This window comes from Microcaecilia unicolor, chromosome 9, assembly GCF_901765095.1.
Source record: "Microcaecilia unicolor chromosome 9, aMicUni1.1, whole genome shotgun sequence".
In the NCBI taxonomy this organism is placed as follows: domain Eukaryota; kingdom Metazoa; phylum Chordata; class Amphibia; order Gymnophiona; family Siphonopidae; genus Microcaecilia; species Microcaecilia unicolor.
Window position 1 is genome coordinate 78,142,727 of NC_044039.1, and position 14,055 is coordinate 78,156,781.

Genomic DNA, 14,055 nt, shown 5'->3' on the forward strand with positions numbered 1-14,055 from the left:
ATGTTTTTACATTAATGCAAGAAGAACATTCATATAGCAGGAACATGGGAAGGGAATGGACAATGCTACCACTTCTGTGCACAACTTACACAATACTTTAATTATGTGCATCCTTGATGCATTTATGAAGCTGCAGTTATGCCAGATGTAGGGCAGGAGTAACTGCGGGCATATAAATTTTATGTATGCCAATGTCTGGTTACACTAGTGTTATATAATGGAATCTGAGCACCTATATGCTGTTATACAATAGGTAGAAAATGACACAGGGACAAAGTTTGTCCCCATCCCCGCGGGTTCTGGCTCTGTCCCTGCCCCATCCCTGCAGGCCTTGTCTCCATCCCCACCCTGTCCCCGCAGGCCTTGCCTCCATCCTCGCCCCGTCCCCACGGGCTCTATCTTCATCTGCAGAAGCCTTGAACACTGATGATTTTATTTTTAAACCTTTTTATTAAAGTATAAAAAGGAACAATATGCTGAACAACTTGTGTATAAATTGCAAACATAAAACAACAACAACGAGCAGCTATAATAAACCTCCTTCCCACCACCACCCTCTACCCTTCTAACCCCAACAATAGCTGATTTCTACTACACCAAGGAATCCTAATGCACACTGTTAAAATGTCCAGGGGTATAAAACATAACCTGTTCTGTATGCCCTAGAAGGGAAAAATATACCCTATGAAGCACTGTTATGGTTTTTTAATCTGTGGATGAATAAGAAGTCATCAACAATCTCAGGATTCAATCTAGCTCTCTTGTCTTCCACAGTCCTTCCTGCAATAGAAGGTGTATTCTTAGAAGATGTGCTGGTAGCAAATTTTACTAGTTGTGGCCAGCATGTTTGCTTGTTTTTCCAAAAAATCAAAATATCTTTGTAGGCATCACTCAAACATAAATAACAGTCCAGTTCATTAACAGTCTTCAAAGTCTAAAATGACACAGGGACAAAGTTTGTCCCCGTCCCTGTGGGCTCTCTTCCCGTCCCTGCCCCCATGGGATCTGTCTCCGCCCCATCCCCGTGAGCTCTGTCCCCATCCCCAGGGTTACTGCGGGTCCCTGTTCCCATGTCATTCTCTAACAATAAGCTCTCAATGATTGGCATCTGAGCACCTAAAAGTGTACACCCAGCTATAGAACTGCATGCATAGCAGGGGTGGACTGACCATTTGGGCAACCAAGCAGTGTCCAAGTGGCCCAGAAGCTCTGCCTGGTTATCCGCCGGCGCAAACTTTAGCAGTCCTACTTTGAAAGGCCCTGGTGGTCTAGTAGCTTCTTTGGGAGCATGAAAGAACCCACTCTTTCCTGACCACTGCTGCTACTCTGCCTGCCTGGCACAGCCATGTTTTAAAAATGGCTGCCAAGACTAACGAGACTACCATAGGAAGTCTCGGCAGCCATTTTGAAAACAAGGCGGCGCCAGACACAGTAGCGATAGCGGATAGGAAAGAGTTGGGTTCTTTCCTGCCCCCGAAGCCACTCGACCACCAAGGCCCTTCAAGGTAGGACCCACTCTGTCTCAGGGGTCTGTAGGGTGTGGGAGAGGGGTGGCAACTGTGGTGGTGGTGGTGGTGGTGAGTGGGACTGTAGTGTGTGGGAGGGGGCGTTGGTGCAGCAGTTGGGTGGTGGGCAGTGGCCAGGGGGGCCCCCAATGACCTTTACTGCCCAGGGGCCCTGAGTACTGTCAGTCCGCTCCTACTCCATAGAGATAAATGCATAAGTGATCCCAAGGACAGAGAATAGGCAGAATTGCACTTATTCACATACCCCCTGATATCCAGTGCTATTTAACCAATCAGGAATTTAGTGCCTAACCAGCAGTATTCAGCAGAAGATAACTGGTTATCTCCCACTGAACATCTGCGGTTAGCAGCTAGCCAATAACCAGCTATATCATGCAACATAGCTAGTTAAGTGCAGATATTCAGCATCAAACCAGCTATGTTCAGTGGTTAAAATAGGCCATGTATATAGCAGGCCTATCTTTGACTGCTACAAAGTTAAATATCAGCAAAACCGGTTAACTTTTTAGCGGTTAAAAAAAAACATATTCAATGCCGGTTGCCAGAAATGGCATTAAATATCCGGGTTTAATACCAGCGACCGACAACAAAAGTGCTACCCACTGCTGGCTGAATATCAGGCCAATATTTTATTTAAAAAATATGCATTTGCATCTAACCTTCCTAGTATATCTACATATGCCTTGGAGGAAGCCTGAATGTATGCATTCATTTTCCCTGTGGTATGTATTCATTCATTTTCCCTATGTGTATAATGACACATAGGCGCTTATTTTTCCTTTATAAAATAAGTGCAGCTTATGTGCCTTTCCTGCCAACCTTCCACATGGATAGCTTAGCTGAAAATCCACATAATGATATATAGATACAATATTGCTATACATAAATGAATTATGGAGAATGAAGAGGTTATGATCACTTGGAACATTTACAACTGATAAAAAGCTTGATTCAAAAAACCCAAGACACAATGGTGAAGAACAGCATCAATAATAGAGATGTCAATGGCAAGTGATTATTCTGTGACTTGTGGAGAAAGGCAAGATCTCTAAATACTAAGAAATTAAGTTGGAGACTGGGAAGATGTGGTAGAAAAGCACAGGAATATTTATCATTTTTAGGTGCGAAAGGCTTGATTAAAAGGAATTTTCAAGAATATCTTGATAGATTGCCTATACATGTTACATATTACGAAAACTGCTCTGCTTTAGCATGATGCGACTACTACAGTGAGTGTAAGCAGTAAATTTGACAGACTGAGATCATACACCACATACCCTAGCTTCAGAGTGAGGTTCATTACTGTCATATCTAAATGATATAGCGGAATTAGAAAAGGTTCAAAGAAGAGCAACCAAAATGATAAAGGATGGAACTCCTCTCATATGAGGAAAGGCTAAAGAGGTTAGGGCTCTTCAGCTTTGAAAAGAGACGGATGAGGGGAGATATGATTGAGGTCTACAAAATCCTGAGTGGTGTAGAACGAGTACAAGTAAATCAATTTTTTACTCGTTCCAAAAGTACAGACTAGGGGATACTCAAGGAAGTTACATGGAAATACTTTTACAACAAATAGGAGGAATTACTTTTTCACTCAACGAATAGTTAAGATCTGGAACAAACTCTTTGCCGGAGGATGCGGTAACAGCGGTTAGCATTTCTGGGTTTAAAAAAAGTTTGGACAAGTTCCTCGAGGAAAAGTCCATAGTCTGCTATTGAGACAGATATGGAAAGCAACTGTTTGCCCTGGGATTGGTAGCATGGAATGTTGCTCCTATCTGAGTTCCTGCCAGGTACTTGTGACCTGGCATGGCCACTGTTGAAAATAGGATACTAGGCTAGATGGACCACTGGTCTGACCTAGTATGACTACTTTTATGTTATGAATGTTCTTATGTCATGGCATGTGCAAAACTAACAAAGTAAAACAATGTGCTAATACCAAACTAATATGTTGCCAACCCAATGCACTCACCAACTGTTTCAAAAGAAGGAGAAAAGAACCCCAGAAAATCAGACTCAAACTGAGGGGGTCTTTTACTAAGCCGCAGTAGCATTTGTAGCTTGTGGCAGAAATCAGCTGGCGGTAAACACCGAGATGCCCATAGGAATATAATAGATGTCTCGGCATTTAACGCCAGCTGATTTCTAACGCAAGCTAAAAACGCTACCGCGGCTTAGTAAAAGACCCCCTAAGCTGTTAGCATAATGGTTAATTTTGAATCACAGATCCAGAAAGACTCCTTAAATTGTCCAAATACACCTTAGTAATATCTTTTCTACTATTATAATAAGTTCACTTCAAATTCAATGTAGATCAATATCTCAAACTTATCTTCTTCTATACAAAAACAAAAATTGCCATCTCCTTCAGAAAATATTCAACAGAGGCCTTCATTTTGCTGAACTTCTTTCCCTCTCAATTCATCATCTGATATCACATTTGGTGACTGCATTGGGTTACTTTTTAGCAACTTGGCAAAATATTACTTGAATATGTGCAAAACGTTTGGAGACATTAACCCTTGGGGACCACACCATTGAGTATTGTCCTCCTAATCTTCATATTCTTCCTACATTCAGAGTCAAATTGTAAAGTTCAGACTATCCAGTGTTCATGTACTATAAAAGGTCTACGGGGTAGAACAGAAAACCTGAGAAATCCCGCTACAAAAAGATTAATATCAACAAACAATGAAGGTTTGATGAGTGTTTTAGCAAAATGAAACAAAACAGCTTAATAAAATGTACGTATAATTAATGCAACAAGGAATCAAAACTAACAATTACTTTTCACAGAACTAAACAGCACTTCAGTCTACTATTCTGCCAAGCAACACTTTGCTTTAAAAAGAGTATCTCCATAAAATATGTAATATTTGTTCCTTCAGGAAAATTTGGGGATTGACCCCAACAGTACATCTAATTAAGTGTTAATGTTTCAAACATGTTATCAGTCTTTTCATGTGGCTCTAAGTGGTCAGTTCTATAAAATAGTCTCTAGCAGTTATGCACCCATTATGGGTTAGATTCTATATATGGCACCCTAAAAATTAGTACCAATAAAGCGCTATTCCATAAGCCGCACTTAAAGTTAGGTATGGTTTATGGAATAGTGTTTTCACCCAGGAATCATGCCTAACTTTAGGCGTGGCCATTTGCACCAGTTGAAATGTGGTGCAAATCTAAACATCTCTCTTATTCTATAACAACGCACATTAATTTTAAGAACACCCCCATTATGCCCAGGACCCTCCCATTCCCCTTTTGATATGGGTCCCCATGCCTAAATTTACACTTGAACACGAAGAGACGGTCCCTGCTCGACAGAGCTTACAATCTAATTAGGACAAACAGGACAAATAAGAGATAAGGGAATTACTAAGGTGGGAATGATAAAATATGGGTACTGAACAAGTGAATAAGGGTTAGGAGTTAAAAGCAGCATCAAAAAGGTGGGCTTTTAGAGATGGAGCTTCACGTACTGGCTCAGGAAGTCTATTCCAGGCATATGGTGCAGTGCAGCAAGATAAAAAGAACAGAGTCTGGAGTTAGCGGTGGAGGAGAAGGGTGCAGGTAAGAGAGATTTACCCAGTGAACGGAGTTCCCGGGGAGAAGTGTAGGGAGAGATGAGAGTGAAGAGATACTGAGGAGCTGCAGAGTGAATGCACTTGTAAGTCAACAAGAGGAGTTTGAACTGTTTGCAGAAATGGATAGGGAGCCAGTGAAGTGACTTAAGGAGAGGGCTAATATGAGCATAGCGACACTGGCAGACTATAAGTCTTGCAGCAGAATTTTGGACAGATTCCTCTTCAATCTGTTCTTCATCTCTCTCACTAAGTGGGAGACCTGTGAAAAGCAAGTTGCAATAGTCTAGGCGAGAGGTGATAAGAGTGTGGATAAGGGTCTTGGTACTGCGCTGAGAAAGGAAATGGCGAATATTATAGAGAAAGAAATGACAAGGTTTTAGCAGTCTGCTGAATATGTGCAGAGAAGGAGAGAAGAATCGAAGATGACCCCAATGTTACAAGCTGTCTCTCAGCCAGTGCCTTTGCAACAGGCATTCTAGAGTTGTCTAGTATGTGTTGCAGCCTTGTTCCAGTTTGTCTCCTGTTCCTGGCTGCCAGCCTCTTGTTCTAGTCCTAATCCTGCTCCGTGTTCCAGCCTTGTTCCTGCCTTGCTCCAGCCTTGCCATCAGTGTAGAAAAATGAGCACAAAACACAGCCTTTATTGGTGTCTTTTCTTCCAACTAGTATCATTAAAACAGCTTCAAAAATTATTGTAGCTGGTGGAAACTGCTCTAATAAAGGCTGTATTTTGTGCTCATTTTTCTACACTGTTCTATAAAAAAAAGCAATACATGGCCAAATTTCAGTGAGGAAATCCTGTTTACTGATGAGTTCATCTTAACTGTTGTTGTAATCTGCCTTGGGAAGTCTGGTGTTATTAAGATGGAATATATTGAAATTAAATGGAAGTAAAATTAAACTCTCCTTTCATTGGGGCACATGGAATCACAACTTCACTTCGTCTCTTTTGTACAAATGGATTATTCTGTTTTAAGCATGTTTCGGGGGCAAGTGGTTTTCATAAGTCAAAATAATAAAAATAAATATTTTCTTTCATGCAGATCTCTCATTTGTATAAGCCCCTAATTCAGTCCACTGGTTTTCTTATATTTTGTCATTTTGATGACGTATACTGTGCCAAAACTGGAAGTACAGTGATACAGAATAATAGAATTCAGTAACATCCAAAATGTATTAACATTATAATTGTGTTCACATGAAAGGTTATTCCGTTATTATACTTCATCTGTGTACATCCGTATGCAGCACAAGCTGGCATGTTTAAAAATATAAGTGAGATTAAATAAAAGTACTACCAGCAATAAAGAATGACAACATGGATGCAGCAGTCCGTCTCCTGTTTTTATCCAACCTCCTTGGGTTCCTGCAGCCAGCAGTGATTCACAGTCAGAGGCCATCTCCGCTAAACAAGAAGCTGCAGTAGAGGGAAGGACACGGCAGGAGGAAGGCCATGAAGACAGTCTCTTACTGTGAATTGCTGCCAGCTACAGGATCCTGTAAGTGAGACCTTCAGGGAGGAAGGGAAGAAAGGATTTTTTTTTTTTAACTGTAGGAACAAAACTTTTTACCGTTCCTGTGGGGCAGTAAAATGTTTTGTTCCCGCATCCCCCTGGTGAGTGAATATTGATCTTATGTGAGCGACACTCACCTTAGAGGGAACACTGGTGAGCAGAGGTGCTGCTGCTCATGGCAGAGGATGAGAAGGGGCCAAAACAAAGTGAGTGTGCCTTGGGGGAGGCAAAGTGAGTGTGCCATAGGATTGGAGTGGTGCAAAGTGAGAGCATGTAATGGGAATTAGGCGGGTAGAGCAAAGTGAGAGTGTGCCATGAGGATTGGGGGGGAGGAAGGATGAGAAAACTGAGATTATGCCATGTGGGTAGAAATAGCAAGCTTAAAATATATTAGTGGTGTGTAGGTGGATCAAGCCTGAGGGTATGCTGTGGGAAAGGCTAGGGGAGAGATACAATTATAGTTGGGGAGGGGAGTAAAGTGAGAAGTGGGGGGGGGGTGCCTGGCGAGAGGAAGAATGAGAAGTGGAGGTACTGTATGCGGTAGAAGACTTTGGGGCAAACAGAATTAAGGGTCTTGCTGGGAGTTAGAAGGAGAGGGAACTGCAGTTGGAGTGAGAGAGAGCACTGGGGAGGCTGGAGTCTGAGAAGGGAAAAGACAGGAGAGGATGGAGGAATTCTATGAAAGAATTTAACATTATTGTACACAGGATTTTAAAACATTTTGTGCAGAATTCTCCCAGTAGTAAAGTACAGCATCATTATTTAGCAGTCTTTCTCAGTAGTACTGGGCATACAATGTTCTGTGTGGTCACTGTCTGTTTCTAGTGTCAGGATAGCTAGATAATGAAAACATCAGAGAAAATAAACAGCATAGGGTATCTGTATTAAGGTATATAAAAGAACATTTTTCTAAGTCTCCATCAGTGATAAAAGGATCAGTGATAAAACTCAGCATCTGATAAGACTATACAAATCTATTTTCAATACATATTCATAGTTCAATTTGACTTATTCAGTGCATTCAACCAGATGGATCATGGCGTCTTGCTTTCTCTCCTTGACTCATTAGGAATCCAAGGTCTTGTTTTATCTTGTCTCAAGGATTATTAACTAGATCGTACAAGGTGAAGATGCAGGGTGCAGTTTGTGGTATGCCTCAGGGGTGTCCCCTTTCACCCTCGTTTAACATCCTGATACAACCCTTAGCAAAATATTTGGACTCACTTCAGTTGCAGTTTTACATATATGTGAATGACATTACAGTGCTGACACCTTTTACTCCACGCAATCTACTTTATGAGGCCAATTTGTTGTTGTGTTTACAAGCAGTTGGTGCCTAGGTACACTCATTTAGGTTGAAGTTAAATAAATAAAAAAAACTAAGTTTTTTGGATTGATCCTTTGACATTTCTGAAAGATAATTCTATTGTTAAGATTGGCAATTTTGATTTAAACCTTGATTCAGTTTTGAGAGTATTAGGTATGGAATTAGACAGTCAACTTTCTTCTAATACTCAGCTTAATAAGGTAGTTAGTACAAAAACTTACAGGTTATCCATAAATTTTTCAAACCAGTAATCTTTTGTTTGGTGGTGCAGTCTTTAATATTGTCATTATTGGATTATTGTAATTCAATCTATATTGGTTATACAAAATCTTTAAAAATGTCTATATGCAAATGCTAGGAGTCTAAGAAATAAGATGGGAGAGTTGGAATATATTGCACTAAATGAAAAATTGGATATAATAGGCATTACTGAGACCTGGTGGAAGGAGGATAACCAGTGGGACACTGTCATACCGGGGTACAGAGTATAGGGTGATAGGTTGGACCGGACTGGTGGAGGGGTAGCATTGTATATTAACGAGAGCCTTGACTCAGATTACAAATTCAGCAGGACACAAGTCACACCTTTGAATCATTGTGGGTTGAAATTCCATGTATAACAGGGAAAAAAACGGTGATAGGAGTGTACTACCGTCCGCCTCGCCAGGACGAGCAGGTAGACGCAGAAATGATAAAAGAAATCAGAGACGCGAACAAAATGGGCAATGTGATAATAATGGGTGACTTCAATTATCCAAATATAGACTGGGTAAATGTAACATCGGGACACACTACAGAGGTACAATTCCTTGATGAAATCAAGGACAGCTTTATGGAGCAGCTGGTGCAGGAGCCGAGGACAGAAGGAAAAATGCTAGACTTGCTCCTTAGTGGAGCGCATGATCTGGTGAGGGACGTTATGGTACTGGGGCCGCTTGATAACAGTGATCATAATATGATCAGTTTTGATATCGACCTTGAAGTAACTGTACACAGAAAGTCAAATACGTTAGCGTTTAACTTTAAAAAAGGAGACTATGATAAAATGAGAAGAACGGTAAAAAAAAAACTTAGGGGGGCAACTGAAAGAGTAAAAACTGTACAACAGGCGTGGACGCTGTTCAAAAATACCATCCTGGAGGCCCAGGCCAAACATATTCCGCGAATTAGAAAAGAAAGACGGAAGTCCAAAAGACAGCCGGCCTGGTTGAAAAGTGAGGTGAAGGAAGCTATTAGGGCTAAAAGAAACACCTTCAGAAAATGGAAGAAGGAACCATCTGAAAATAACAAGAAGCAGCATAAGGAGTGTCAATGCAAATGCAAGGCGCAGATAAAGAAGGCCAAGAGGGATTACGAAAAAAAGATAGCATTAGAGGCAAAAAAACATAGTAAAACAATTTTTCGGTATATTAAAAGCAGGAAGCCAGCAAAAGAATCGGTTGGGCCGCTGGATGACCGAGGGGTAAAAGGGGCGATCAAGGAAGACAAAGACATAGCGGAGAGACTGAATGAATTCTTTGCTTCGGTCTTCACCATGGAAGATTTGGGTGGGATACCGGTGTCAGAAATGGTATTTCAAGCGGACGAGTCGGAGAAACTTACTGACTTCACAGTAAACCTGGAGGACGTAATGGGGCAGTTCAGCAAACTGAAGAGTAGCAAATCTCCTGGACCAGATGCTATTCATCCTAGAGTACTGATAGAACTGAAAAATGAGCTTGCGGAGCTACTGCTAGTGATATGCAACTTATCCTTAAAATCGAGCGTGGTACCGGAAGATTGGAGGGTGGCCAATGTAACACCGATTTTTAAAAAAGGCTCCAGGGGAGATCCGGGAAATTAAAGACCGGTAAGTCTGACGTCAGTGCTGGGGAAAATGGTAGAGGCTATTATTAAAAACAAAATTACAGAGCACATCCGAGGACATGGATTACTGAGACCGAGTCAGCACGGCTTTTGTGTGGGGAAATCTTGCCTGACCAATTTACTTCAATTCTTTGAAGGAGTAAACAAACATGTGGACAAAGGGGAACCGGTTGATATTGTGTATCTGGATTTTCAAAAGGCGTTTGACAAGGTACCTCATGAAAGGCTACAGAGGAAATTGGAGGGTCATGGGATAGGAGGAAATGTCCTATTGTGGATCAAAAACTGGTTGAAGGATAGGAAACAGAGAGTGGGATTAAATGGGCAGTATTCACAATGGAGAAGGGTAGTTAGTGGGTTCCTCAGGGGTCTGTGCTAGGACCGCTGCTTTTTAATATATTTATAAATTATTTAGAGATGGGAGTAACTAGCGAGGTAATTAAATTTGCTGATGACACAAAGTTATTCAAAGTTGTTAAATCGCGACAGGATTGTGAAAAATTACAAGAGGACATTACGAGACTGGGAGACTGGGCGGCTAAATGGCTGATGACGTTTAATGTGAGCAAGTGCAAGGTGATGCATGTGGGGAAAAAAGAACCTGAATTATAGCTACGTCATGCAAGGTTCCACGTTAGGAGTTGTGGACCAAGAAAGGGATCTGGGTGTCGTCGTCGATAATACACTGAAACCTTCTGCTCAGTGTGCTGCTGTGGCTAGGAAAGCGAATAGAATGTTGGGTATTATTAGGAAAGGTATGGAAAACAGGTGTGAGGATGTTATAATGCCATTGTATCGCTCCCTGGTGCGACCGCACCTTGAGTATTGTGTTCAATTCTGGTCGCTGCATCTCAAGAAAGATATAGTAGAATTGGAAAAGGTGCAGAGAAGGGCGACTAAAATGATAGCGGGGAAGGGATGACTTCCCTATGAAGAAAGATTAAGGAGGCTAGGGCTATTCAGCTTGAAGAAGAGACGGCTGAGGGGAGACATGATAGAGGTATATAAAATAATGAGTGGAGTGGAACAGGTGGATGTGAAGCATCTGTTCATGCTTTCTAAAAATACTAGGACTAGGGGGCATGCGATGAAACTACAGTGTAGTAAATTTAAAACAAATCGGAGAAAATGTTTCTTCACCCAACGTATAATTAAACTCTGGAATTCGTTGCCGGAGAAAGTGGTGAAGGCCGTTAGCTTAGCAGAGTTTAAAAAGGGGTTGGACGGTTTCCTAAAGGACAAGTCCATAAACCGCTGCTAAATGGACTTGGGAAAAATCCACAATTCCAGGAATAACATGTATAGAATGTTTGTACGTTTGGGAAGCTTGCCAGGTGCCCTTGGCCTTGATTGGCCGCTGTCGTGGACAGGATGCTGGGCTCGATGGACCCTTGGTCTTTTCCCAGTATGGCATTACTTATGTACTTATGAAACTGCAGAGTGTGCGAAAAGCCGCAGTTAGGTTTTGTTTTTTTTTTGGGCAAGTAAATATGATCCTAATTCGTCTTTTATGTTACAGTTGCATTGGTTGCCAGAGGAGGCCAGATTACAGTTTAAGGTTCTGGTTTTAACTTTTAAAGCTTTTCATAGTAACTCCCCGGGCTATTTAATTGATCATTTTGCTTTTCTTAATAAGAATCACGGTAGAGTTACTAGAAATCGTTTTATGTTAGGATTTCCTACTATTCATAAAGTAAAGGCTCTACGTTTTTTACAGTCTTCATTAACTTACCAAGCAACCTCTAGTTGGAATTCCCTTCCTTCTTCTCTTAGGCAAAAGGAACATTATTTTGAGTTTCAGAAATTATTAAAGACTTTCTTTTTTAGAAAATATATCTTTCTTAACTCATAGTTGTTATGTTTTGTCTAAGATTGTGATCATTTTGTACAACTATCTGGAGTACGCTCCTTTTCTTAATGTTACCCTCTTAGAACTTGTTGGCTGTAGTGGCTATAAGACCTTAATGTAATATAATATTCCAAAAACATATATGAACAAGAATATCTTGATCCTGGTATCCATCTTCACTGTGTTGAGGTTCATTTGTGTTTATACTTGGAGAACAGACTGTACAAAACTCGTAAGGTTGTCTTGATATCTCTGTTCACAATATCTGGGGATAAATCAAGAGAGAGACTGTGGATGAATAAGACTGTTCATGTAACAACCACAAACAGACTAAAAGTCTTCCAAAGGTTCACGCAGAGGTCTAACCTTCTCACTTATATGGGGCATTCACCTGGAAAAGGGACTGACCAAGTCACAAAAAACATTCCCCAGAATCTGCTACTACAGTGTGAGATAGGTATGAGTTTAAAATCTCATCCTGCCTGTCCTTGTGCAGAATGTAAAGCATGATTTAGGCATACCGCAAACTAGTATTTCACAACTAATAAATCAGCAGCACTTATTCAGGTAGCAGCAGCTCCTACTCATATAAATGCCATTCACTAGGGCCAGCCATAGATTTTTAATGGCTTCAGATAATGCCACTGAAAATTACTGGAGAACACTGGAATGGTGCACTGGTGGTGGCCTTCAGATGTTATTAAAGTGAATATTGAGTTAAGTTTTGGGTGCACACCGATCCATTTTTCAGTGCACCTTTAAAAAAGGCCTTTTTAAAATTTTTGCCAAAATGGACGTGCAGCAAAACCAAAATTGCCGCACGTCCATTTTGGGTCTGCGACCTTATCGCCAGCCATTGGCCTAGTGGCAAAGCCTCATACGGTAACTGGGTGATAATGACCTACATGCATCCAATGCCACTTGGCACGTGCCTGATATGCGCATCTGAAAATAAAAAAAATTTTCAGCCGTGCGTAGTCAGACATGTGCTAAAAACAAAATTACCGCATGAGCCATGTGGTAACCGTGTGGTGACTCCATTTTGGCACACGGGTGCATGTAGACGCTTACGCGGCTTAGTAAAAGGGCCCCTGAGATTTTATTTAAAATGGTGCAAAAAATGTGAGGTTTCACCACAAAATATTTTCCTTCAGTCAGATCAACTTAAAACATTAACAATGCAACATTTACTATAGCAGTAACATTTATGTGATTTTAGAAGTGCTATTCACCTTTTAGACATGCATAAACCAGCATCTAGATGTCCATATCACAAAAACATCTAAATCCCCATTTTGCTGGGATACAGATGTCTAAAACAGAAAAAAATGTGCATATGGTAAAAGGGAATGGTCTGGGTGTGTTTTGTGGGGGATTAAGGTGGGCCAAAAGACCCCCTACATTTTAGAAAGGAATACACATCTATGCTCAAAAAGACTGACATCAGGATTTATACCTGCTATCTGGGAGACCTAGGTTTCAGAAAGGTCCTCATTTTGTGCAATGCTCTACTGGAAGGTTTACGTGAAATCACCCTCTTAATCCCCTGTGGTTACTGTCCTTTCTGAATGTGAAACTGGCAAGGGATATCTGACTCTATGACAGCTTGAGTACAACAAAAGTTTGTTTCAAAATGACTAACAAACATATGTTCCACTGCATACGTGTGTATGTTCACATTTTAGAACATAAACATTTATGTGTTGGCATATAAATGTTAATGTGCCTCTTTTGGCTCCATTGATCAGTAGACTTTTATGGTTCTAAAACTGATGCTCCTGCTGCATGTAACAGGTGCATAAACATCCATTTCTCTATGTATCTTAGAATCAGCAAATCCTATTCTATTATACTAGCAGAACTTGACACATCACAACCTAGATGGTTAAATTCTGATTTTTACATCCTTTCTAAATGCTGATTTTAGGTCCCTTTGAAATTCCACACAGAAATCATTTTCGCCTAAGCATATTCCATAAGATTTTGGCACAGTGTATAGAATGCACTTAGTTTATATCCCAGCACCTAAAACTACATGCATCCATTTGAAATGCACCAATGAAAATGTGACATAATCCCTGCACATAGATTTACGCGGACTGGGCCATATTCTATAACAATGTGCGTAAATTTGAGAACGCCCATTTCACTGCCTATAACTATGCCCCTTTTTGGATGCGCGCATTAGAATTTAGGCGCAGTGAGTTACAGTATATGCTTAGCAAGTTATGTGCATAAATTCTAATTATTGCCAATTAATGCTCATTATTGCTTAAGTGCTGTTATCAATACTGATTGGTTTGTTAAGCCAATTAAGTTAAGTATATTGTTATGGAATATGCTTACATTTAGGCACAGAATGCTAGGCACAATATATAGAATCCGG

The 14,055-nt window shown here is 40.7% G+C and overlaps 1 protein-coding gene across 2 annotated transcripts in view; it reads right to left on the reverse strand.

The window, feature by feature from the left end:
- Positions 1-11,211: 11,211 nt before the first annotated feature.
- Positions 11,212-14,055, reverse strand: part of PARVG (parvin gamma) — a 263,533-nt gene continuing 260,689 nt past the window's right edge. For both annotated transcript variants that reach the window (XM_030215420.1, XM_030215419.1), the window contains exon 13: positions 11,212-11,934. In XM_030215420.1, coding sequence (XP_030071280.1) covers positions 11,861-11,934 — 74 coding nt within the window. In that variant the 3' untranslated portion in view covers positions 11,212-11,860. The remainder of the gene's footprint in view (positions 11,935-14,055) is intronic.